Source organism: Nothobranchius furzeri, chromosome 3, assembly GCF_043380555.1.
Source record: "Nothobranchius furzeri strain GRZ-AD chromosome 3, NfurGRZ-RIMD1, whole genome shotgun sequence".
Taxonomy (NCBI): domain Eukaryota; kingdom Metazoa; phylum Chordata; class Actinopteri; order Cyprinodontiformes; family Nothobranchiidae; genus Nothobranchius; species Nothobranchius furzeri.
This window is the reverse complement of record NC_091743.1, coordinates 45,939,295-45,965,932: the sequence shown is the minus strand read 5'-3', so window position 1 is coordinate 45,965,932 and position 26,638 is coordinate 45,939,295. Positions and strand designations below refer to the sequence as shown.

Here is a 26,638-nt window from a genome sequence, read left to right as displayed (position 1 = left end):
ACCTTCCTCCTTCTACACTACTACCTCTCGCATGGACGACATCATCATTGCGTACCACCTGCGTGAGTGGCTTCTTCTCGTTATGCGCGTTGGGGACTATCCCGTTTCCTATCCTCTTTGTGCCTGACCAGGATCAAAGACCAAAGGCGCCAGGATCCAAGACAAAGAACAAAGACAAAGGCGTCCAAGGAGACCAACGTCCTAAGGGACAAACCCACCTGTGCTTCCGACAATCAAGTCGACCTACGTTCATGAGGAACAAACCCATCTGTGCTTCCGACGATCGAGCTTTGGGCGCGATCCCCGAAACCAAAAGGGGGAATGTTGAGGGTCTGACCTCATGAGGAAATTACTATGCAGTGATTTTCTCCAAAATGACTGTGCTTAAATTTCTCTGAAAAGCAAATAATCACATCAGCGCCAAGAAACTTCATTTCCCATGATGCTTTGCACACGGAAGCATTGGGTGATGTCACCGCCTAGTACCAGAAACACGTTCTGCGCATGTGCGGGAAGCCGTGGAGCTTTTCCCGCGAACTAAGACCATAAATCTTCAGCAGAGACAAAGAAACCTCGTTCTTTTGCCCAGGATACCTGGCGGTAAGGACACGCTTGTCGAACGCTCCGACAACTTGAGCACGTGGAAGCTCTAAGTGCCCAAGTTGAGCCACGCAACCGCTGGAAACCACTCCACCATTATCGGGACCTGACTGGGAACGAGCGGAGCTCCATTCAGCTCTCAGAGACGCTGTAAGTTGTCAAACTCAGCACAAAAGAAACTTCGTTCTCTTTGTGTCCAGCCCGTGGAGAAACACTCGTGGAGCCAAACAACGGAGAAAGCATTAAACCGACGGATGACGCTGAAAACTGCGGAGAAAACGGAGAACCGTCAAATCAAACAGCTGGGGACGCCTTGCTGCTCTTCTGGTGATCAGAAAACTCATTTCTCTCTCTCCTTTTCTTCTCCCGTTTCCTCTATAGTCCAGAATAAGCAATAAAACCGCGCTATTGCTTAAAAAGTAGCTTCGTGTTTTCCTCTTTCGCTCCCAATTCGTCCTTCGGGTCATTTTGAATAAATAAACTGCTTATTGATCATTGTTTGGTATCTTTAAATGTTTTCTGCTTGGCCACGTGGTTAAACTAAAAGATATTATTCGTGATTAATCCTTTGTGTTGTTTCATGATCCTTTGAAATGTTTTGAGTGAATTTAAGGTTAAGTTACTGATGATTCTAAGTGCCTTGGAAGTTAAAGTGCAAGTTGCCACTCACACTTTAGCCAGACAAAGGGGTCAGCCATCTTGCATACAGACTCCATTTTAGAAACACACACACACACATACATACACACAAAACACCTTGAACATTATTTTGAATATACATCCTTTTATTATATCACATGGTTATTATTCATTTATGCCACTGTTTATTCATTTGACAAATTGTTAATTAAACGTTATAAAATTCAGATTTTCGTCTCCAGTAGCTTTGTTGTGTCGAAGAGAAGTCTCTGCTCCAAGGATTCTACGAACTTCAAGAAAGACTGATAAGAGTTTTGGATTCAATTTTTCCCCGGTTAAAGGGGAATGGTGCCCCGTATATCTAAGAATATCTTAATTAATTAATAAATCAGTAAATATTTACATATTTACAGAATTTATTGAAGAATCCAAAAGTAAGTTGAAGCTTACTAATTGTTCGCTCCTAATAACCCCAACAGCTGCTTCATGTTTATTTGGATTTTATCCTGTGTGCTCCATGTAAAATGAATGGCATTGCTGAGAAAGAAGTGTTATTTTGTTCATGTAGGTGAAATAGTGAAAATAGGCAAGGTAGTTGATGAGAAAGAGTTGTTATTTAAACTGGTTTACGTTTATATTATTTTAAAGCTCATGTGGAGTAGAAATATTTTATTAATTATTTTCCCTGAGTGTTTTATTATTTTATGAACATGTAGTGATGAACCAGTATTGCAAGAAAATGTCAAATGCAGTAAAATAAGTGTCTGACTATCCAGAATTTGTCAAAAGGAAACTGGTTAAACAAAGTGAATGGTAGTGAGTGTGCTGCTTGACATGGTTAAACGTGTTAATAAAAATTCTGTGACGAGGAGCTGACACAGCAACACCATACTGATGTCCTGTCTGCTCATTTGACTGTTTTAACAGAATCACCTGTTACATGGTCACATACCTGGGACCTGTAACAGATTTATAGGGGCTCGTCCGGGATTGGCGGCACCAGGAAGCTGAGAGAGGTCGTCAGTCCAGTGATCACTGAACCCGTGGACTGCCAGGACCACGCTGTTGGAGCTGGAGGGGGAAATCACAGGCCCAAGACGTCTGCTATCGGGATTCAGTGTTTCCAGTGCTCCTGAGAGATGTGAACCATTTCAACTCACACAAGAAGAGAACTGGTCTGGTTAGTGAAGAAGAGTTTGCTGCACCTGACGGCAGACCAGATCTTTGAATTTGCACAGAACCTTCCAGAACTCCCTCACCAAGCTTCGGCTATAAAGAAGATGAAGGGGGTTGCTTTGATTATATTTGTTCATATATGTCTTCATCACTCCTACTTGAGTTAGAAGATCAAGGTCTATCATATTTACTGTCTTTAAAAGATGTTGTTGAGGAGTGCCGCACACAACATAAACTAGATAGTGATCCTACTGAAGAAGTAGTAGTTCCGTTTGCTGCTATTCAGGTTAACCCATCTGCTAAGGTTACACGTTCTACCAATAATCAGACTAGTGATGGAGAAACTACCACACCGTCTGATGGTGGAGCCCCAACGCCACTACCCTTTCTATATGACAAACCACCCTGTGGGATTGAAAATTTCGTTGCCCTGAGAGATATGGCCATGTTCCACCGAAAAGAGTTCAAGATACATGGTGGCCAGATAGGTGATAGTGTGACTGACATTAGCTATAATAACATCAGTAAACAAATTGATGAAGGATTAAAGCAGGGGTGTCAAACTCAAACTCACACGGGGCCGAAATGAAACTCTGGGACGGAGTCGAGGGCCAAACGTAATATTTTTTGAAAAAGTGACGGCAAATTTGCACATTTTCTTTATCAACATATATGCAATTTTGAACCTTTAAATTGGGAAACAAACTTATTTCTGCATTAACACTGAATGTGGAATAACCAAATTACACATGAGCAAGTCAGTTACAAATAAAAGGCATCAGAGGTATTCAGTACTTGTGGTATAATCAGCATTTTAAAAATCTATTCAGGATTTGTTTTCTTGTTTATTCATTTTTCTTATTTTTATTCCTTTTTTTCTCCTGTAATAAGTGTCATCGCTGCTGTGACGTCTAGCTTTCCCCACTGAGGAACAATAAAGGGATTTTCTATTCTATTCATCTATCTGCAGCCATTCCACTTCCTGTTTACTGTAGGTTAAATCTTTTCTCACGGGCCAACAACAAAATAAAAATACCATTTTATCTTAAATGAAAATGCAATATCTCACCTGTTAACTTTCATGTTTTGGAGCAGAAAAAGAACAGAAAACCAACATATTTAAAGCTGTTTGCTCCACTGGTTTACTGTGATGCTCACCTGTTCCAGCCAGATACCTGCATCATGGGGTTGATCTGAGCTGAGGAGGAGACTCCTGTTGTTTTGTTCATCGCCATCATAATAATGACAACATTAGATGACAACAGGTGCTCACATAGGTTTGTGCTGCTGAACATGTCTGAGCAGCTTGACCACGTTGTTGTGTGTCGGGGAGGAAACACGACAGCAGCCACAGAGTCGTGCTGGTTTGAGCGTGTCGCTGTTCGCTGGAGTTATATCAGCTCTGTCTGGACGTTAGTTGGAAAACTTTCTCTTTCAGTCGTGAACACATTACTGAGCGGCTAGAATCTCCGTTTCTGGGCTTCAACGTCAGAAAATAGCTGACTGAACTCGGCGCTGAGTGACAGGAGTTTAGTTTGTCCGAGACAGAGGAGCTGCAGACACCGGCAGCAGACGCTGGAAAAAACACAAAGGAGGGGGAACGTCGGCTCCGCGCTGACGCCGCAAAGCATCATGGGAGTTGAAGTCTTTGCGGTAAAATCGGCCAGCGGGCCAGTTTTAATATATTTTTGATATTTATCTCGCGGGCCACATAAAAATGCTCCGCGGGCCAGATGCGGCCCGCGGGCCTTGAGTCTGACATATGTGGATTAAAGGAACAATACACACAAAGTGAAGTGATTCGTGCAGTGTTGTGGATCATAAAACCTGGACACTTAAAGGACATGTTAATAAGTAAAGATGATATGTCTATAAATGAACTAAAGAGCTTACTGAGATTGCATATGGGGGAAAAGGGCCCCACAGAACTCTTCCAAGAACTGATAACAGCTAAGCAGCTTGAACATGAAACACCACAACAGTTTCTATATCGTATGGTGGGTTTAAAACAGTGGCTGACACACAAATCAAAACAGAAAGACACTGAGATTATATGTGAAGCAGAAACTGTACAGAATGTGTTTCTGCACACAGTTTATCAAGGTTTAAGTGAAAAACATGAAGATATAAGGCGTGAGTTAAAACCTCTCCTCTCAGAAAAGTCTGTTTCAGATGACGCCCTTCTAAGACAGGTCATCAGAACAACCGGCGAAGAGAGCGAAAGAAGACGGCGCCTTGGGTGTAACCCACATGCCAAATACGCTTATGCACAGAGTGGGCAGGTGACTTCAGGGAAGTTGGGAGACAGTAAAGAGGACCCCCACCTCAGAAGTAAGGATGAAGACATGAAGAAGCGGAGTGCACAGGTGCATGCATTAACACAACTAGTGGAATCACTGACACAGCCAAAACCAACTGATACGCGACCCCAGGCTCTACCACTTGAGTCTTGTTATTGTGCCAGCTATCAGACAAGACCACAACAACATAAAAAGGTTAAACAACACAGATGTCCCTCTTGCATTGAACAGAAGCTTGCTAATTGTCAACACTGTTTTTCATGTGGTGAAGAAGGGCATCGTGCAGTAGGCTGCCTAAACCACAAGCAGTCGGGAAACCAACAAAGGTCACATGTGAGGGGCGACCTGTGATCGAGGACAACATGCAGTCCCAATCAAATGGTAACAATACTAAACAAATTCCACAGTGCCAGCAGCAAACGTGTTTTACCAGCATGTCAGCCACTGATGAGCCTACATCTGAAAGAGTGGCACAGTTAATTGGTAAAAAAAGTCTGCTAAAGTGTAACATGAATGGTTACGCCGTGACAGCTCTGCTTGACACGGGCGCCCAGATTAGTCTTGTGGACAGAGCCTGGAAGCAGAAATACTTACTTTGACAATTAGCAAGCTTCTGTTCAATGCAAGAGGGACATCTGTGTTGTTTAACCTTTTTATGTTGTTGTGGTCTTGTCTGATAGCTGATAGCAACTTTATTAACGCAGAAAGGGGAGCTAACACATCTGAAGAGGTGGCAGTAAAGATAGGCCATCATGATCTTGTTCTTAAGCCAGGGCAAATAGCTAATATAAAGTTTCCAGTGCCTGCTAGCTTCACCCAATCGGTTGCTCTGTTTGAACTTTGCACTGAATGTGATCAGGTTGAGTTGCTGGATGTGGGGGATGGTCTAGTTGAAGTACATCACACGGAAAGACCATTTGTTGAGATTCCAGTGGGCAATATAACAAAGCATGAAATTATCCTACCTCATCACACAATGCTAGGAAACATTCAGTGCATTGAAAAGATTATTGAAACTGACCAAACAACTAGAACTGACACACAACCCACAATCAGTGGAGATAACAACACAGACACAGCAGCAGGTTGGCACCCTCCAGTCGACATCAGTCCTCTAAGTCCAGAAGAACAAGTTGTTGTGAGACAACTATTGTTTGAGGAATCCAAAGCTTTTGCTCGCAATGACACCGATATTGGCTGCATTTCAAATCTACAAATGACATTCAGTTTAAAAGACGACATACCAGTACAACGCTCCTATTCGGCCATTCGTAAACCTCTTTACAAAGAAGTTAAAGAATACATTCAAGATTTGCTAGCCAGGAATTGGATAGTTAAATCCAAATCACCATACTCTGCTCCTGTGGTTTGTGTGCGGAAAAAGGATGGCACACTGAGGCTCTGCGTTGACTATCGCCTTTTAAATCGTAAGAACATTCCAGATCGACATCCACTACCGAATCCAGGACCTAATGAACACACTAGGGGGATACCACTGGCTCTCTATATTAGACCAAGGGAAGGCGTATCACCAGGGCTACATCTCCGAGGGATCCCGGCACCTCACTGCTTTTATAACCCCCTGGGGTCTATACAAGTGGGTCCGCATTCCTTTTGGCCTGTCAAATGCCCCAGCAGCTTTTCAGAGGTGTATGGAGGAAGTCCTGGACTCCTTAAGAGATGAGTGCTGCATTCCCTATCTGGATGATGTGCTTTGCTATGCCAAGACTTTTGAGGACCATGTGGAAGGGCTAAGGAAGGTCTTAAGGGCTCTTCAACGACATGGCATAAAACTCAGACCTACCAAATGTAAGTTATTCAGGAAGGAAGTGCGCTATGTTGGAAGGCTGGTGTCAGCCGAGGGTGTGCGTGTTGACCCGAAAGACATAGAAGCAGTCCAAGCCCTCAGGGAAAAGACACCAACTACAGTTGGAGGTGTCCAAAAACTGTTAGGTTTTCTGAGTTACTACAGAGCTTACGTGCAGGACTTTGCCAGAACTGCCAAACCACTGTATGATTTATTGCAGATCAAAGGGAACCATGCCGTTCACCCTCAGCAGAAAACCAGTAAAGGAAAAGTGGGACAGCTTTCTTCAAAAGCCCCTATTCAGTGGACTCAGGAACACCAGCATGTTCTGGACAGACTAGTCCACATCTTATCCACTCCACCTGTGCTAGCTTATCCCAACTTTGACTACCCTTTTGTATTACACACAGATGCATCGGCTGAAGGCCTTGGAGCTGTGTTGTATCAGTGCCAAGATGGAAACCTGAAAGTCATCGCATATGGATCGAGGACACTGTCTCCCGCAGAGAAGAGGTACCACATGCATTCCGGGAAAATGGAATTCCTCGCCTTAAAGTGGGCGGTATGTGAGAAGTTCCGCGATTACCTCTTCTATGCTCCTTCTTTTTTGGTATATACAGACAACAACCCCCTGACTTATGTCATGAGCACAGCCAAACTAAACGCTGTAGGTCACAGATGTGTTGGAGAGTTGGCTGATTTACGCTTTGAAATCAAATACTGTCCAGACAAAGCCAACGGTGATGCGGACACCCTCTCTAGGTTGCCTCTTGACATCAGTAAATATGTGGATGAATGCTCAGAGACCCTTTCGAGAGAGACCATTCAAGCAACATGGGAAGGCACCCAGGCTGCCAGAGAGAAAGATGTGGCTTATGTGGCTATCCTGGACCTTTCGCATCAAGGCTTGGAGCCCTGCACGCTGGGAACTCAGTCTTCCATAAGCCATGAAGAGCTAAGACAAGCACAAAGAGAGGACAAAGTAATCGGTGAAATCATCAAACTGAAAGAACAAAACACACAACTCACAAGTCACACCAAGAAGGCTATGAGTGGTCCAGTGAAGAGACTGTTGCATGAGTGGGAAAGGCTACACACTGATGGGCTACTATATAGAAAGACGGTACAGAGACGACAGTTGGTTGTGCCTGAAAAATATTAATTGATAGCAATAAAATACCTGCATGATGAAATGGGACATGTAGGAGCAGAAAGAGTGACCAGTCTGGCTAGAGACAGATTCTATTGGCCTTACATGAAAAAAGATATTGAGGTTTATGTAACAAGAAAATGCCCCTGTATAAAGAAAAAGAAACCAGTAAGTCATGTCAGGGCTCCCATGGGTTCTATCGTCACTGTTGCCCCCCTGGAACTGGTGTCCATTGATTTTTTGCACCTGGAGTCCAGTGTAGGTGGCCACGAGTATATCTTGGTGGTGGTAGACCATTTCACAAGGTTTGCTCAAGCTTACCCCACTCGCAACAAATCAGGAAAGACAGCAGCAGAGAGGTTATTCAGTGACTTTATTCCAAGGTTTGGTTATCCCCAAAGGCTCCATCACGACCAAGGCCGGGAATTTGAAGATAACCTTTTTAAGGCCCTGCAACAACTTTCCTTAGTGATTCAAAGAGCTTACAGATCACATGGCTAGATCCGTTTCATGCAGCACTTAAAATGTATTTGACTCATTTTACTTAACATCTTTTAGCTTTCACCAGCACATCAATATCAGAAGTCACATCCTGAGTGGCAGCCAACTTCAGGATGTGATTCAAGTTCTTGTGTGAGCCTTGAGCGCAGCTTTGTCTTACCCCGGCTTTCCACAGGAGCCGTCAGCAGCACGTTACTGCAGCAGCACGTCATAGCTGCTCATAGGAACCGCTGTGGTCAACAGAACCTTTTCCACTGGAGCCGTTGGCAGCCGTCAGCAGCGCGAGTCGGCCGCATCTCAGGAGCAGCATGTCACGGCCTTTACGCGCCGGTTCTATTTTCTATGCGCGACGCCTCTGAAACGGGTCAAGTTCGACATTTTTGGGGAAGGAAAGACAGGAAATCAAACGCGGAAATGGAGAGAAGCTCCCGAGATTTTCAGAATAAAGAACGTACTGCGTTCCGGTTGCTTTACTTTTAAAAACAGTTACTAACTGTGCGGCCCCGTGAGAAGTTATCACCTAGCTAGCGGTCTCCTTTGTTTTTCAGGTCCGTATTGGCGATTATAAAACGGACAGAACATAAAACACAAACCATGTTGTAGTTTTCTCCTGCTTGTTGTTGTGTTTACTGACGAAGTCACTCGTGTGACTTCGTGCTCGGTCGGTGACAGCTGCTCCCCTTCTGCTTCGCGTCTCGTGGGAAGGGCCAAGCAGCAGCTTACGCAAGCAAGACGCGCTGCTGCAGTAACGTGCTGCTGACGGCTCCCGTGGAAACCCGGGGTTACTTATACTCATTACAGAGAAAACTTGCTCACATCGATAATGTGGCAAGGTGGATAAACAAGGGCCCGGGCGGGATTCGATCCCCAGACTCCCGGGTGAGAGTCATACGCTCTAACCAGTCAGCCAAAGGGACATCCCCTTGGCCAAGTAGCCAGGGCGCATGATCAATCGGGACACTGTGACAGAATGCTCACACTGTCACAGTAAGTTTATTTTCACTCTACATTGTAAAGTATGAGAATAAAGTTTACACAACCGTCTCGCGGGCCGGATTTAACCTGGATCCGGCCCGCGGGCCGCATATTTGACACCCCTGATCTAATGTAATGTATTCCTGTGTGAAAAAAATATATATTTAATGAATTCCAGGCTAACAGGAAAAGAAAAAACTTAAAGTCTCTAAGGACATTGTTATTATTAGTCTTTGTAAACTGTTCTGTAAAAGTAATGCACCTTAATGCCAGTAGAGAGCAGTATGATACTTGGCAGCTGACCGGGACCATCGAGAGTTTGGTGCAGACGTCGCCTTGGATGTTAGCTTTTCCTCCTTCTGCGATGAGGAGCTGACGCAGCAACACCATACTGATGTCCTGTCTGCTCATTTGACTGTTTTAACAGGTTAGTATTATCATATAAGAGCGATAAACAGGTGAAAACGGGAGAAAACCGTGTGAAAATGTGTTAATCGTTTTTGGGGAAGTTTTGTTCTTAATGTGTGGTTAATGTGCTGTAGGCCCGATGGCAAAGTTGATATGGCGGCACAATAACTGCGTCATGTTTATTTGGATTTTATCCTGTGTGCTCCATGTAAAATGAATGGCATTGCTGAGAAAGAAGTGTTATTTTGTTCATGTAGGTGAAATAGTGAAAGTAGGCAAGGTAGTTGATGAGAAAGAGTTATTTAAACTGGTTTACGTTTATATTATTTTAAAGCTCATGTGGAGTAGAAATATTTTATTAAGTTTGTTCCATGAGTGTTTTATTATTTAATGAACATGTAGTGATGAACCAGTATTGCAAGAACATGTCAAATGCAGTAAAATAAGTGTCTGACTATTCAGAATTTGTCAAAGGGGAACTGGTTAAACAAAGTGAATGGTAGTGAATGTGCTGCTTGACATGGTTAAAAGTGTTAATATAAATTCTGCGACGAGGAGCTAACGCAGCACCATACTGATGTCCTGTCTGCTCATTTGACTGTTTTAACAGAAATTATAGCAGTCTGACCGCGACCTCTGGTGGTTAGTCAACCCAATTACAGTTTTTGAAGTCTATTTTGTTCTTTTTTCCACCTACGACAATCCACTTGAATAAGCCTTTACTCTTCGGGTAATTAAAAGAGGGCAAACAGCTGTTATGCGTTTTATTCAACCAATATAGTAAAAACAAGCAGGTTTCTTGATAATGGACCAGACAGATCGTGTGTGTACTGTTTAAGAGTGCTGAGAAGTTGGTCAGTGGGACTAAAACCAACGAATACCATAAATATTCAGTGTAACACAACGAGTTAGGTGTTATTGTTATCAAGTGTGCAGTGCAAGAGCCACAGTGTTTTCATAGCGTAACTGAGATGAGTTAAACACATTTATCCTCAACATTTTAGTCGGCATTTCCGCTTGGTCCGCCCACATATCCCATAATGCAGCTGGGTCCTTTCATTGACACCGTAAGTTAGTACACAGCCCAATCATTGAGTTTGGAAATCGGCTCAGGAATCATCACATCATCGTGTTAGCTCGCTAACACATACACTAAAATTGGAACGATACAGAGAAGATTAGCATGGCCCCTATGGTGCTTGTTGTTCTCGGTCCTTCTCGCTCCTTGCAGCTTGCTTTTTCTCGTCTTTTCTCGTAGTTTCTCGCGCTCACTCCCGCAGCTTGCTTTTTCTCGTCTTTTCTCGTAGTTTCTCGCGCTCACTCCCGGAGTCCAAGTGCGTGGGTTCGACTCCCGTTCGGTGCGAATACAAAGTGGAAATAAAGATAAAGCGATAATATGCCTAATAATACTTATTCATATATACTACATGCTAATAATACTAATTATATAAATGTTTTTGTATAATTACCAATTTAAATGTAGTTAAAATTGGGATGAACCACTGAGCTGTGAAATATATTTGTGATAATACACATGTAAAATTATAGAACATATATGAAAAAAATGTATCTGTGTTCAAATAGATTTTTCATGTTATAAAAAAACATGTAATAAATGTATCTGTTGTCATGGTCCGTGGTCTTGTTAACCTGTCGCCTGTAAAACCCCTTAATGCCCTCTCCTGCTCTCCCCCAGGTTCCTCTCAATTCATCATCAGCTCCAGAACAAGCCCAGATCTCAGTCTACCTGACACACTGCTTCATCCCCTGGCCGCCCGCTCTCAGCCGCTCACCAATCAACATCCATTCCTGCTCCTCCACCTCTGGACAATCAATACCTGACCTTTGGATCTCCTCAGCTCACCCGGACCAGACAATCCTTCCCGTACAATTACCACTACCAAGTAACAGTAAGACCAGTCTCCAGATAAGTTCCCATTTGTTTTCCGCCTTATATTCACTCTGTCTCCCTCCTTAGAATCTCATCCTGGATTCCTGCTGCCAGTCCTGCATCTCGTCGGTTCCCGTCTCTTACTTTTCTCCTTATTTAGTAATAAAAACCTTTTTACTGACATTCCTGCTCCCCGTGTGGTGATTCTGCATGTCGTGGGTCAAGAAATTGCCACCCAGCCATGACATCTGTGTTCAAATATATTTGTTATGTTATAAAAAACATGTAATAAATGTATCTGTGTTCAAATATATTTGTTATGTTATAAAAACATGTAATACATTTATCTGTGTTCAAATATATTTGTTATGTTATAAAAAACATGTAATAAATGTATCTGTGTTCAAATATATTATGTTATAAAAACATGTAATAAATTTATGTGTCCAAGGTCGTAAAAATAGTCTGACATTTAAAGTGTGTATCATTTTAATATTGAAAAAAACAATAAAAAAAACATTGAAGATGATCTAAAAATTATTTACAATATTTACAAGTTCCAAAATGAGCAAATGTCCCCAAAAGTCACTGTTTTTCCGGCCCTCCTCCAGTCTTGGTCTTCATCTCCTTCTTCCACTCCTCCACAGACTTCCCGCCAACAGTTGCGCAGTAGGACACACCTGCAATGCGGGTGTGTCCAGTGTCCAGCCGCTTGGGCTGACCACATTTGCTGCAGGTGAACTGCTGGCGGGCTGTCTTTGATGGGGGAGCCTGCACGCCAGCAGCAGCAGCAGCCTCCGCTGCCTTCCTCCTCCTAAATGCTGTCGTCCTAGGTACAGTCAGAACAGGAGGAGACAGCGGAGTGGATCCCATGAATAGATGAATGACGTGCAGGCTCTGAGCAGAAGGAGGAGGGAGGTTGCAGCTGGTAGAGGGACCGGGATGAGGAGCAGGTGGAGGTAGCGGTGACGGCGGCAGTCCCCTGGAGGAGGGACCAGGTTGTTGCTCCTCAGGGATGTTGTAATTAAAGGGCTGTCCTCTTCCCACCTGTACGGAGGACAGCCCTTTGGCAGAAGGGATGGGCTGGTGGGAGAAAGTGGGAGCAGAAACGGCACCAGTCCCCTGCTCCAGCACACCTTTCTCCCACCTCTTCTGTCTATAGCTGAACCTGGAAGGACAAGAGGATGAGCTGAGTTGAGGCTGCAAGCTTTAACCTGAAGTCTGAAACACGAGCAAAGATCTACCAGTTCTCACCATTGAGAGATGGTCTTTTGGTTCAGCTCATAGAGCTGAAGCTGGGTCTGAGCCATCAGCCTCGGGCAATTCAGCACCACCTGTCTGACGGCCATGTAGTCGTTGCAGATTAGGAACCAGCGTGACCTGCTGACCCCGTTCACGCGACTGGCCGCAGGGTACAGATGGCAGAGCTGGCTGCACATGGCCTCCACCACACGGCTGGCGTCTGGCCAATTTGCAGCGCCCGAGGGTTCTCCTCCAAGGCAGCTGGAAGATAAAGACGGGGAAGTCGTTTTAACGGACAGAACACGTCGACGGCAACAGTGAGATTCAGGAAAAAAGTTCGTACCGCTGGAGACTCACTACCCCTGGACAGGAGGTGTCCTTCCCCTTCGCTGCCTTGAACCGCCCCTTTGGTTGCCTCTCCCGGTATCTGCTAGGGTAGACGATCCGTTGTTTGTCTCGCTCTGGCAGGCGTTGCCAAAGCGCGATGAGTCTGTCTACCCTGCTGTCAGACAGTCCCTGGAGACTCCTGAGCTCCACCAGGGCCTGAGCCAGCTTCAGGACATGCTGGTATCCTGGCTGGCCGTCAGGACCCTGGATCTCCTCCTGAGAAACAAAGAAAATGGGAAAAAGAAGTTAAATTTCTGAAATATCTTTGAATACGAGAAAAAAAAAATTAGGTTAGTCGGCTGTGAAATGATTAGCAGAGGGGATCAAAGACCTCTGAATCAGAGGAGTGGTTTCCTTCAGGAGCCTGGCTTCCAGGGACCTCGGGAGGGGCGGCAGGATGTGCTGGCTCAGACCCGGGTGCGACAGCTGGATCCCCTGACCGGGCTGCTCCTGAGGTGCTGGTGGACGGGACGTCAAGGACGAAGGCAGCGACAAAGTCACCCACGTCCTCCTGGATGCCCTCGTCCACCTCGTCCAGGCCGGTGACGGCAGCAGCCTCGTCCGGAGCGTCAGGGTCCATGCTGACGTCCTCAAGCACGCGGCCTGTCTGCTGGAACAGGTACTCCACTCCGATGAGCTCACCTGAGAGTTTGTGGAAATGTAAACGGTTCAAAGCCCCTTCTTAGCAAAGCATTGGTGCACAGTGTCATTAAACATCACGAGTAAATAAAAGGTGTTTCTCTGTTCCTCTACCTGTGTAAGCAGCAGGCTTGGTGAAGTCCTTAACCATCTGAAGACCAAACACCTTTTGGCTCTTCTGGTTAAGGGCGTGCCTGAGGTGGCCACTGTAGGACAGCAGAGGCGCCTTGTGTCGCTCAGCTGCCGCTGCGCGGTCCTCGTTCCACCTGACCAGTCCATCAATCAGGAACGCCTGGAAGTACTTGGCACTGGCCGACGTTCCTGCGTGATTAGATGAGAAAATCAGCTCAAGCTTTTACTGACACCTGAAAATGAACAGTTTACAGAAATAAAACAGATTTCTTGACAGACTCTGGTTTCTCACCTGGGATGAAGCGGTTCAGGTGGAGATGGAAGGACTCCAGGGAAGTGGAGCCCCTCGCGCAGCGATAGACGGGCAGTGTGACCCCTCCTTTCTGCAGACTGCCCGTCTGGGTGTACAGCTGCACGCCAGGGGGGTCCTGGATGCAGCTGAGGTGGCGCCTCTGCGTGTCCCAGATGTCCTGGATGCGGAGAGCGTTTAGCAACGGGATGTTCAGAGTGTTGTGTCCTGCGGGCCCTCTGAAGGTGTCCAGGAGGTTTTGGATGAGGAGCGTCGACTCCTCGGCTCCACGCGTCCTCCTGCGGCAGTGGAGCCTCCACTCCTCCTTGCTGATCCGCTGGATCACATCAGCGTCCGTCAGGTTGACCATCCCGTGCGTCCCCTCCAGCTCGGACCGCTTTGCTCCCACGAGACGGCGAGCATCTTCGGCGTCCACCTCGAAGATGCAGTAAGACAGCTGCCTCATGAAGGTGGGATACAGCTCGTGGCTCTCTGTGGTGACACCTGATGCGAAGCGGCGCATCAGATGCCAGATGTCCAGCCGAACAATGAGCCGTTCCCACTCCTGCGACAGAGAGGTTAGTCATTGGAGTGTTGCACACCATGTTTTACCTGCACCACAGTCAAGATCAGAACCCCGAAAACATTCACTGCTCTATAAATTGTCTTTTACAGAAATTTATTTGGGTGTCTGATTGTTTTAAATTTTTCAGAAAGACATTGGGTAGAAATTCAGGTGACCTGGTGATCCATGAAAGTAATTCACAACAAAATAACGAATCACTGCTATGAAAAATTAAATAAACAACTAAATAAGTCAGTCAGCAACGATGCAAGTTTATACCGGAAATAAGGCAGCCGTCTTGGACACGCCGTCCTGTTTGCAGCAGTCGCGGTCCACGTAGATGAGCTGGGGGGCAGGTACCTCGGCCAATCGGTACCGCCTCATCAGTCCGGCCGCCATCTTGGACAGGCCCTCGGAGCCCTCGCAGCAAGTGAGGACGCTCATGAGGACCTGGCCGTGCTCGTTGCCCACGTTGGTAGACCAGGCGGCCGTGCCAGAGGCGGCACCTGCGAGCTTCTTCGTCACCTGCACACAGAGAACTTCCTGCGTAAAGACCAGCAGAACTGTTGTTCACAAGCAGCAAGTAAACACAACGCGGTGACCGACCTTCTTTGTGGAATCCATCTTTAGGATGGATCCGAAGGTGGACGTGATCCTGGCCTTGTACTCGTCCAGCCGCGTCAGCACGTCGTAACCGTAAACGGTCAGCAGCCAGACGGGTGAGGGCACAGGGGGCATCTGGGGAGGTAGTGCGATCTGCCCTCTCGTGGTACCCAAGGCCAGGAACTGCTCGCAGACGCCGATGTACTGAATCGCTCTCCGCATCCAGGCGTCGGAATGCTGCTCCCGCAGGGTGTTGCACAGCTGAGTGGCACTGTTGCCCAGAGTGCGCGATCTCAGCATAGCAACCACCCTCTGGTCACAGGACAGCCTGCGTGAACAAAACAAACATTACCACATTATACTCTGCTGGACACACCCGCATGAGCACACAGTTTCACTTCTCTCATACTTGTACGTGAGTACAGCTGGAAACTGGCAGCTGTAGGTGGGGGGCAGCTGCCTTACGATGCCCTGTGACCACCCTCCGACCTTCTTCTTACATCGACGGCACTCCAGGTACTCAGTGGCCATGAGATACCAGCCGTCGATGTCCAGGACCCTCCGGATGGTCCTGTAGAGCCCAGCCTTTATCAGGATGCCGCTGCACAAAGGCTGGGGGCATGTCAGCTGCAGGTGCCACATCCTGTGAGGCATCCACAGGAAGAGCCGACATGCAAAGAAGGGGTCGGGAGAGGCGGGAGGCTGAGTGTAGACCGCCCGGGGCTGGGGAGGGTACCACCAGGGACTGAGCTCCGTGATGAGACGCGGCCTCCCAGCACGGTCCCTGGTGAACAGCACCCGGCCGATCCACTCCTGCTGTTCGGCAGTCAGAGCTGCCTGCCAGGACTCAGGCAGCAACTAGAGAGAGAGAGAGAAAACAAAGCAGCAGAGTGAGAAAGGCGACTCGGGTTGCAGTCACCAACTCTTGTCATGTGTCTATGCCCATATATGTCTGCTCTCAGAATTGTGTACTGAAACTAATTTCCCTCTGGAATTAATGAAGTTTCTTTTAATTGAATTAATGTCTGATGCCTCACCTTAGAGCTGGCAGCAGGAGGTGGGGGAGGGAGGACTGCAGCAGGGAGCGCTGGAGTTTCTTGTGCGGCCTCCAGGAGTTCCTCGTCTGTGGGTTCCTCCCGTCCCGCAGACGGGTTTTTTGCAGCCACAGGAGGCGGCGGAGAAGGAGAAGGAGGAGGGAGCGGGAGAGGTGCCTGTACTCCAGAAGCTGAAGCACAAGGGCCACGAGTTAGTGACTAGAAACAATTCAGTTGAACTGTGAGCTGCACAGACACCACAAGTCAAAGCAGGAAGCAGCTAGAGAGACGAGGATCTGACGATTAATGAGCACCAGGTGTCTGACTGTTACCAACAAAACATGAAAAGAGCACATTTCTGTCACTTACGTTGCCCTTGGTCAACTACCGCCTGGACCAGCTCTTCATCACTGGGCTCCCCAGATGCTGTGGGTGGACGAGCTGGTCTTGAGGAGGCTGGAAATCAAATCATCAAACATCAGGCTTCTGCTCCAGAAAGCGTGAGTGTGAAACACTCAATGTGCTGACCTTGAGTACAAGAATACAAACGAGATCATTAAACAGACTTACATGGAAATGCAGGCTTAGGGGCCACCATCTTTTTTAGTTTTGCCTGCATTTCCACCGCAGACAGAGAACGCCGCCCAGACACAAAGGCTGCAAATCTGAAAGGTGACAAAGTGTTTGTTTAACAGAATGTTATTTTAAGGTGTTGTAAACCATCAGAGATCAAATAGACAGAAAACATACTGAGAAGCAGCCTTCGGCCTCTGGTAAGAAGGACAGACAGACACTCTGCTGCTGCTGGAGGCGGAGGCAGCCACTGGGGTGGAGGTGGTGCTGGTGGCAGCGGCAGATGCAGCAGTAGCGCCCTCCCTCTGTCTGTCCCTCTTCTTCACGTAGCGGACGGCGTTCTCCATCTGCGAGCCTGGAGCTGGCGTCATCCTCCTTAGGTAGTTGACAAACCTGTACAGGTGAAACACAGAAGTTCATTCAGACTAACTTGTAAGTTGTTGTTGTGTTTTGACTCTATTGGTGGGAGACCATGGCTGTCTAGAAAGGAACTTACAAACAAAGTGGATTATTACTGTTATTATAAATAATACCATCATCATCATTATTAATAAAAGTAACCACCGGATCGTTTTGGGGTCCTTGGAGTCGTACAGGCTCTGCAGGCTCTCAAACTTGAAGTCCCCAAAGCCAACAAGGGCCTGTCCCTCCTGACCAGGCTGGAGGGACTTCACCCGCGCCTCCTCAAACGCCTGCCGGAACCGCACCGCCTCAGCAAACTCCGGGTACGCTAAGGAGTAACGGGTGAAGGCGTCCTGTGTGTTCACAAAGTGAAGGTTAGAATGATCAAACTCTGTTATGCACAGAGGAGGGGACCTGAGAGATCCCACCTTGTTGGCCATCAGAGGGGACTGAGAGCCTGTCCTCTCTCGCTCCTTCTGGTGAGAAGCCACCAGCATCACGGCATAGCCCACGTCATTCTGCAGGAGCCAGTGGAAAGTCTTGCCCTGGTAGGTCCCAAACTGGACCTTCCACCGGCTCAGCACGAGGGTGGCGTTGTTGACATCACCACCCTCGCTGGTGACGTGGGCCCTTGCATCTGCCTCCACCTCCTCTGGCTGCTTGGCCCTGTACCCCTGCCTCTGGGGTCCCACGGCCTTTGCCTCATCTGAGGCCCTGAGGATCAGGGTCCCATTGTGAGCCTTTTTAAAATTTGGATGTTCCATCTAAATAAAGGAGGAAACGACTGGATGAGAAGCTGCAGAAATACCAGGTTTACAGTTCATACCAAACCTTAGCAACTGCTGATCAGTAACAGATTATCTTATTTTTCATTAATGTTATTATTAGTTTACATGACGTGCTGTCCTGTCTTATGTGAAATAAACAACATGAGAAACAAACACTCACATTTTCTACTAGCCAAAAGCTAATTAGCAAACCCAGTTATTGGCTGGATTTTCTATAAGTGAAGATAAAACTAATCAGAGCACAAACATGCACGATCGTGATGATGAACAACATGGTTGAATAAATACTTACATGTGGTTTTTAATGCAACCAGGATGGTGTTCATTTAAAAAATTACGTAAATACAAGCATATATTGGTTAGCAGTAGCTAATGCAGCAGCACGCTAGCTAGCTAAAACAATGTTAACATTTCACAACATTAAGGTAAAAACAAAGTCCTGTACCATCTTAATCCCGCTAAACGAGCTGTAATGCTTTAAATTTTTGTAAGTTTACAAATAAAAAGTATAAAAGATAGTTACTTCTTACCTCTCAGATCTCTCAGAGCAATGTGGAGCAATGGCGGATCGCTCGGGCATGGAACAAAACCGGCCACCGGTTGATACAGCCATTTGATTGGTTAACCCAATGGAAACTCGGAACAAGCCATTTGATTGGTTAACCCAATGGAAAAATGGAACAAATGGACTGAGAAGAACTGCCTCCCCTAGGCGCAAGGATGACACGCAAATTCGTGAAGCGTTCCTCATTTTTTTTAAATAACATAACTAACCCTAATATGACACTGTTATGAAGCAGTTAGGGGCGTGTCCCCCTGCTCAGTTCCAACATTTGACCAATCAAATGACTGGGTTGTTTCAATTTTGAGAAGCACAGGTTTTCAGCATCCAATCAGAGAGCTGGATTGTTTCAACTCTGAAATAGATCCTCTTTCACTCTGAGCTGGCGTTCCTCCACTACTGAAGTGACTGAGACGTACAATTGTTACTTTAAAAAAACAATCAGACTTTTAACATGTTAAAAAAACAGTTTGTTGTCCTACGAGCGATGTTTAAGATATGGTAATATTTTCTTCTGAACTAAGGAGGAGGAGAGTAGTGTGAAATGATCTTTCACCACGTCCCCAGTTGGCACAAAGTTCTCTGTTTTCTGTATTATGTGTGTAAAAGCATGTTTTTAAACTGGTATTTCCCTGTTTATGTTCTTTGTTTAATGTTATATTATACTGATCTGCTCGTTGGGAAACTTATTCCACAATTGTACATTTGATGCCTGTACAGTACTCTCCCCATTCCTTTTCACTCTGCAGACTTCCAGAACAAGTCGGAGACCTGTCATCTGCAGAAAGACTCAGACGATTCTGCAGTCGTCGGGTTTATGAGAGATGGTCAAGAGTACAGAGAGCTGGTGGACCACTTTGTGGCGTGGTGTGGGGACACTCACATAATCTTGAATGTGAACAAACCAAATTGGATGATTTAGAAAGAAACGGGAATAGCTCAACATGCATTATTGGGGAGTAGGGGGAGGTGGTGGAAGATTACAAATACCTCGGTGTTCATCTGGACAACAGACTGGACTGGAGACACAAGCATGAAGCCATCTCCAAGAAGGGACAGAGTAGACTGTATATCTTGAATAATATTTTAGATCCTTCAAGGTCTGCAGCAAGAGGCTGCAGATCTTTTACAGGTCTGTTGAGATCTCTTGGGCCACCAGCTGTTGGGGCAGCAGCATCAGAGCCAGCAGGGACCTAAAAAGGCTCAACAACCTGGCAAAAAGGCTGGTTCTGTTCTGGAGACGACTGAGAACCACTGGAGATGATGGTGCAAAGAAGGATTTTTCATAAAATCAATAACATTATAGACAACACTGAGCATCCTCTTCATGCAACAAGCATCTTCTTCAGAGCTGCTGTAACACAGGAGATCCATCCTGCCCACAGCCTTCGGCATCTTTAACCACTCAGATTTCCAACTGAGCTCATTATTATTACTAGTATTTATTTTAATGACTGCTTTGAATAATTAGTTAAGACAAATCTTAACTTCCTTCTGGGGTTAATAAAGTAATTTTGGACTTTAGACAGAGAAACTTAGTTCTGTGGAGTCGATGAAGAAACCCAATAATGAACCGGTGACACTGCTGAACTCAAACATAATTGTGAAGCTCTCTAACGTGTAATAAATGTGGCTTGTAAAAAATCCGCTCCACCACCTGCTGCTCAGCAGCAGAGTTTCTCCTCACATGTGTGACGAGGTTTTCGCCCCACGTTTGCTGGCTGTTTATCTGTGAACCACACCTGGTTTGTTGTTGGGATTTTTGTCCAGTCACACTATTTCTAACCTTCGTCCTCAGTGGTTTATTAATTTCCTCACCCAAGCTCCTGTTTTCCTGTAAACTCCTCCAAAGATGTGCTATCTACACCTGAAAAGGACGGGAGAATGGATGCGTTGAAGAGCTGAGGGAACAAGCTGTTTTCTTCAGTAAATAAATGATCCGACAAGAATACCAACAATCTAAATGTGTTAACAACCTGCTGTACACATGGACATGTAAAGAAAGGAACTTCACAATAAAAGCTCACTGCAAGAATTTAAAAACTTTTATTTGAAGTCATGAGTTCCAAAGATAATTAAGAGAATGTCTATGCCTAGGTCGATTTCATTCGTATAGGAAGGTAGCGGAGGCTACTGCTGCAGCTGCTGCTAGCGTGCAGGCTCCACCATCAAAGACAGCCCGCCTGCAGTACACCTGCAGCAGATGTGGTCAGCCCAAGCGGCTGGACACTGGACACACACTGCAGGCGTGTCCTACTGCGCATCTGTTGGCGGAAAAGTCTGTAGAGGAGTGGAGGGAGGAGGAGATGAATAACACTGGAGGGAGATTGGATGTGTCGAGGAGCTGAGGGACCAAGACAGAAAAACTGTCTTCACCTTTTGGATTTTTCTTTTACTTCATATTTTTATATATATATATATATATATATATATATATATATATATATATATATATATATATATATATATATAAACAAAAACACTTTAAATCTTTGAAAGTTTTTATGATCTTGGACACATACATTTATTACATGTTTTATGACATCACAAATATATTTCAACACATGTATTTTTTTCATATGTATTCTATATTTTACATGTGTATTATCACAAATATATTTCACAGCTCAGTGGTTCATCACAATCATAATTAAATTTAAAGAGGTAATTGTGAAAAATTATTTACGTAATAATTAGTGTTATTATGCAGATTTCGCATACATTTCCACTTTTGTATTCGCACTGAGCGGGAAGGGAGTCGAACCTACGCACTTCGACTCCCGGAGTGAGCGCGAGAAAACACGAGAAAACAAGCTGCAAGGAGCGAGAAGAACAAGCACCATCCGCCGAGACGGATGGTGCTTGTTCTTCTCGCTCCTTGCAGCTTGTTTTCTTGGTATCCTGGCTGGCCGTCAGGACCCTGGATCTCCTCCAGGGAAACAAAGAAAATGGGAAAAAGAAGTCAAATTTCTGAATTATCTCTGAATACGTGAAAAAACAAAATTAGGTTGGTCAGCTGTGAAATGATTAGCAGAGGGGGGATCAAAGACCTCTGAATCAGAGGAGTGTTTCTCTTCAGGAGTCTGGCTTCCAGGGACCTCGGGAGGGGCGTGATGCGCAGGGGCGACAGGATGTGCTGGCTCAGACCCGGGTGCGACAGCTGGATCCCCTGACCGGGCTGCTCCTGAAGTGCTGGTGGACGGGTCGTCAAGGACGAAGGCGGCGACGTAGTCGCCCATGTCCTGTATGCCCTCGTCCAGGTCGGTGACGGCAGCAGCCTCGTCCGGAGCGTCAGGGTCCATGCTGACGTCCTCAAGCACGCGGCCTGTCTGCTGGAACAGGTACTCCACCCCGATGAGCTCACCTGAGATTTTGTGGATATGTAAACGGTTCAAAGCCCCTTCTTAGCAAAGTATTGGTGCACAGTGTCATTAAAAGTCAAGAGTAAATAAAACGTGTTTCTCTGTTCCTCTACCTGTGTAAGCAGCAGGCTTGGTGAAGTCCTTAACCATCTGATGACCAAGCACCCTTTGGCTCTTCTGGTTCAGGGTGTGCCTGAGGTGGCCACTGTAGGACAGCAGAGGCGCCTCGTGTCCCTCAGCTGCCGCTGCGCGGTCCTCGTTCCACCTGACCAGTCCATCAATCAGGAACGCCTGGAAGTACTTGGCACTGGCCGACGTTCCTGCGTGATTAGATTATAAAATCAGCTTAAGCTTTTACTGACACCTGAAAATGAACAGTTTACAGAAATAAAACAGATTTCTTGACAGATTCTGGTTTCTCACCTGGGATGAAGCGGTTCAGGTGGAGATGGAAGGACTTCAGGGCAGTGGAGCCCCTCGCGCAGCGATAGACGGGCAGCCTGACCCCTCCTTTTTGCAGACTGCCCATCTGGGTGTACAGCTGCACGCCAGGGGGGTCCTGGATGCAGCTGAGGTGGCGCCTCTGCGTGTCCCAGATGTCCTGGATGCGGAGAGCGTTTAGCAACGGGATGTTCAGCGTGTTGTGTCCTGCGGGCCCTCTGAAGGTGTCAAGGAGGTTTTGGATGAGGAGCGTCGACTCCTCTGCTCCACGCGTCCTCCTGCGGCAGTGGAGCCTCCATTCCTCCTTGCTGATCCGCTGGATCACATCAGCGTCCGTCAGGTTGACCATCCCGTGCGTCCCCTCCAGCTCGGACCGATTGGCTCCCACGAGACGGCGAGCATCTTCGGCGTCCACCTCAAAGATGCAGTAAGACAGCTGCCTCATGAAGGTGGGATACAGCTCGTGGCTCTCTGTGGTGACACCTGATGCGGAGCGGTGCATCAGATGCCAGATGTCCAGCCGAACAATGAGCTGTTCCCACTCCTGCGACAGAGAGGTTAGTCATTGGAGTGTTGCACACCATGTTTTACCTGCACCACAGTCAAGATCAGAACCCCAAAAACATTCACTGCTCTATAAATTGTCTTTTACAGAAATTTATTTGGGTGTCTGATTGTTTTAAATTTTTCAGAGAGACATTGGGTAGAAATTCAGGTGACCTGGTGATCCATTAAAGTAATTCACAACAAAGTAACGAATCATTGCTATGAAAAATTAAATAAACAACTAAATAAGTCAGTCAGCAACGATGCAAGTTTATACCGGAAATAAGGCAGCCGTCTTGGACACGCCGTCCTGTCTGCAGCAGTCGCGGTCCACGTAGATGAGCTGGGGGGCAGGTACCTCGGCTAATCGGTACCGCCTCATCAGTCCGGCCGCCATCTTGGACAGGCCCTCGGAGCCCTCGCAGCAAGTGAGGACGCTCATGAGGACCTGGCCGTGCTCGTTGCCCACGTTGGTAGCCCAGGCGGCCGTGCCAGAGGCGGCACCTGCGAGCTTCTTCGTCACCTGCACACAGAGAACTTCCTGCGTAAAGACCAGCAGAACTGTTGTTCACAAGCAGCAAGTAAACACAACGCGGTGACCGACCTTCTTTGTGGAATCCATCTTTAGGATGGATCCGAAGGTGGACGTGATCCTGGCCTTGTACTCGTCCAGCCGCGTCAGCACGTCGTAACCGTAAACGGTCAGCAGCCAGACAGGTGAGGGCACAGGGGGCATCTGGGGAGGTGGTGCGATCTCCCCCCTCGCGGTACCCAAGGCCAGGAACTGCTCGCAGACGCCGAGGTACTGAATCGCTCTCCGCATCCAGGCGTCGGAATGCTGCTCCCGCAGGGTGTTGCACAGCTGAGTGGCACTGTTGCCCAGAGTGCGAGATCTCAGCATTGCAACCACCCTCTGGTCACAGGACAGCCTGCGTGAACAAAACAAACATTACCACATTATACTCTGCTGGACACACCCGCATGAGCACAGTTTCACTCTTCTCATACTTGTACGTGAGGACAGCTGGGAACTGGCAGCTGTAGGTGGGGGGCAGCTGCCTTAAGATGCCCTGTGACCACCCTCCGACCTTCTTCTTACATCGACGGCACTCCAGGTACTCAGTGGCCATGAGATACCAGCCGTCGATGTCCAGGACCCTCCGGATGGTCCTGTAGAGCCCAGCCTTTATCAGGATGCCGCTGCACAAAGGCTGGGGGCACGTCAGCTGCAGGTGCCACATCCTGTGAGGCATCCACAGGAAGAGCCGACATGCAAAGAAGGGGTCGGGAGAGGCGGGAGGCTGATTGTAGACCGCCCGGGGCTGGGGAGGGTACCACCAGGGACTGAGCTCCGTGATGAGATGCGGCCTCCCAGCATCGTCCCTGGTGAACAGCACCCGGCCGATCCACTCCTGCTGTTCTGCAGTCAGAGCTGCCTGCCAGGACTCAGGCAGCATCTAGAGAGAGAGAAAACAAAGCAGCAGAGTAAGAAAGGCGACTCGGGTTGCAGTCACCAACTCTTGTCATGTGTCTATGCCCATATATGTCTGCTCTCATAATTGTGTACTGAAACTAAGTTCCCTCTGTGTACTGCCTCTGCTAGGGATGGGCAGTCAGCTAAACTCCTTCCCCACATCAAGACTCTGACGACACGATTCCCGGTTCACAGGTTTATTGACACAGGGAAAGGTGAAACTGTAACAAACAGTACAAGGCATAATCACTGTACTTATTCACCATGTACATATATAACGATGAAAATGTATTAACCCAGTTTCTTTTTAAATATGTCAACATGCAATGTCCATATGAATTACTTATCTTTTTAACTCAAATACAAACATCAAATTATGATTTTAACAAGTCTCGCTATAATGAATGGTTTTAATGTGTTTGCTGTTCCCCTTTAACTAGCTCCATTAGCGATTGCTAGCTCAAACTGCACAAGATCGGTTTTATCATTTAACTTACAAAAAAAAATGAACTTACTCGAAAGAAAATGATTTATGCATGCAAATAACATATAAAACAAGTCTATACATACCCACAATGCTACCAAAGACATAGGATGTGTGTGGATGCCACTGGATTTATCTGGCTAAGGTCACAGTTTAGGGATGGGTACCTTTGACATTTGAATCGATCCGGTACTAATTCCCGGTACCTACGAATCCATACCGGTACTTAACGGTACCAATTTTCGATACTTTTGAGTGTTTAATATTTTAATTCTCTTTTATAATTAAATATATATTTTTCTCAATTTATAACCATATTTGATAAATATCATGATAAATAACATACAACTGTTTGTATTTTCACATCGTCCTTGTAGTTTTATAAGCTGATAATCAAATTGAAGCAAACATCTTTACTGTAAACTAAATTTACTGTGTATCTTCATTCCTTTTGCCGTCTTTTTTCAATTGATTTTTCCTATTGGGAAGTTAGAATTCCCGAGGAGGAAGCGAACGCACCATTAGATGATAACAATGGTGGCATAGGAAGCCAACATATCAAGCTACGTTATCTTTAACAGTTTATTTAACTGCTGGAGCAGATTAAAACGATGATGCCTCACACTTAGATCGTTGTCGCTGGTTTCATCTTCACCCAATCACCCGTCGCATTTAGTAAAATGAAGCCAAACTTTAGAGTGCGTTCATGTTCTTCTAGTCGGAATTTCGGAGTTCCGAGGAGAAAGCGAACGCACCATTAGTGAAACGGAAGCTAACAAATCAAGCTAATGTTATCTTACATTTTATTTACCTACCGGAGCAGATTAAGATGAGGATGTCTCACTTAGATCTTTGTCGCTGGTTTCATCATCACTCAGTTACCCATCACATTTAGTGAAGTGGACCCAAGCTTTAGCGTTCGTTCTTTCTACCATGCTGCTCTGTTTACAACTCGCTCGCAGCGACCGATGACATAACGCTCTTGCGCATGCACAGCTGTCTAGGCAAGTTCTCGTTGTGAAGGACGGGTACCGAAATGAGGCACCGTTTCAAATGAAGTGAATCGGTGCTCGGTCGGTACTGTGGAATTCGGTCGGTACCTTAAAAAGTACCGAATTCGGTACCCAACCCTAGTCACCATGCTGCACATGCCTTCTCCTTAATTCACAGACTTACTTCCTATTTACTGATCACATCATGTCCTGTTACCAACTGCAAGTTTTTAAGGTGGCACCAGGGAGTTACAATTGCATATTTAAACATTTACCTAATACAAGAAAACAGTCTTCCTTAACATAATCTTTGATATCAGAACACTCCCCGCCTGGCGTGATTAACGCCACCACACTTTGCCAATGACAGTTTAACACCTAGACATTTGGAGCCAGAAGAAGTACTATTTCTGTAATGGTCTGACAAACAATGTTTCTCCTCCGGGCTTGATGACCTTGACCTCGACCTGGCGAACTTTACCATCTTTGCTTTGGAAGGTCTGTGTTATCAGACCAAGTGGCCACTTATTTCTTTGTACTTGGCTGTCCTTGAGGAGAACAACATCCCCTGGCTTGTTGTTTACATATCTGGGTGGCCTGGTATTTTTCTGGGCCAACCAAGGCTCATTCTCAGCCCTCTTCTCGAGGGGGTCTGCTTCAGGCCGACCAGGGCCAA

At 46.4% G+C, this 26,638-nt stretch overlaps 2 protein-coding genes, 1 long non-coding RNA gene and 1 pseudogene across 8 annotated transcripts in view; 2 read left to right on the top strand and 2 right to left on the bottom strand.

Annotated features, from left to right (window-relative positions):
• Window positions 1-10,685: 10,685 nt before the first annotated feature.
• On the top strand, window positions 10,686-10,748 carry LOC139069013 (U6 spliceosomal RNA; annotated as a pseudogene).
• A 127-nt stretch (window positions 10,749-10,875) lies between these two features.
• LOC139068847 (uncharacterized) lies at window positions 10,876-11,630 on the top strand. 2 transcript variants are annotated; one of them, XR_011520102.1, is made up of 3 exons: window positions 10,876-10,890; window positions 11,253-11,466; window positions 11,535-11,630. It is a non-coding gene; the product is annotated as an uncharacterized lncRNA (long non-coding RNA). The 2 variants fall into 2 exon arrangements; XR_011520101.1 differs by lacking the exon at window positions 10,876-10,890 and adding an exon at window positions 10,900-10,914.
• Window positions 11,631-11,918: 288 nt separating this feature from the next.
• LOC107372644 (uncharacterized) lies at window positions 11,919-18,833 on the bottom strand. Its single transcript, XM_054744067.2, has 15 exons — window positions 17,742-18,833; window positions 17,476-17,666; window positions 17,089-17,304; window positions 16,909-17,003; window positions 16,708-16,794; window positions 16,342-16,529; window positions 15,714-16,162; window positions 15,308-15,632; window positions 14,981-15,226; window positions 14,140-14,701; window positions 13,830-14,036; window positions 13,408-13,718; window positions 13,033-13,292; window positions 12,702-12,950; window positions 11,919-12,615 (listed from the first exon to the last, which is right to left on the bottom strand). The coding sequence occupies exons 1-15, from the start codon at window positions 18,075-18,077 to the stop codon at window positions 12,033-12,035; spliced, it is 4,305 nt and encodes a 1,434-aa protein (XP_054600042.2). The 5' UTR covers window positions 18,078-18,833; the 3' UTR covers window positions 11,919-12,032.
• A 2,702-nt stretch (window positions 18,834-21,535) lies between these two features.
• Window positions 21,536-26,638, bottom strand: part of LOC129156112 (uncharacterized) — a 31,342-nt gene continuing 26,239 nt past the window's right edge. For 3 of the 5 annotated variants that reach the window (XM_070549215.1, XM_070549214.1, XM_070549218.1), the window contains 6 exons: window positions 24,021-24,469; window positions 23,617-23,941; window positions 23,290-23,535; window positions 22,449-23,010; window positions 22,139-22,345; window positions 21,536-22,027 (listed from right to left, as the gene is read on the bottom strand). In XM_070549215.1, the coding sequence (XP_070405316.1) occupies window positions 21,639-22,027; window positions 22,139-22,345; window positions 22,449-23,010; window positions 23,290-23,535; window positions 23,617-23,941; window positions 24,021-24,469 (2,178 nt within the window). In that variant the 3' untranslated portion in view covers window positions 21,536-21,638. The remainder of the gene's footprint in view (window positions 22,028-22,138; window positions 22,346-22,448; window positions 23,011-23,289; window positions 23,536-23,616; window positions 23,942-24,020; window positions 24,470-26,638) is intronic. The other 2 variants (XM_070549217.1, XM_070549216.1) reach the window with 1 other exon arrangement.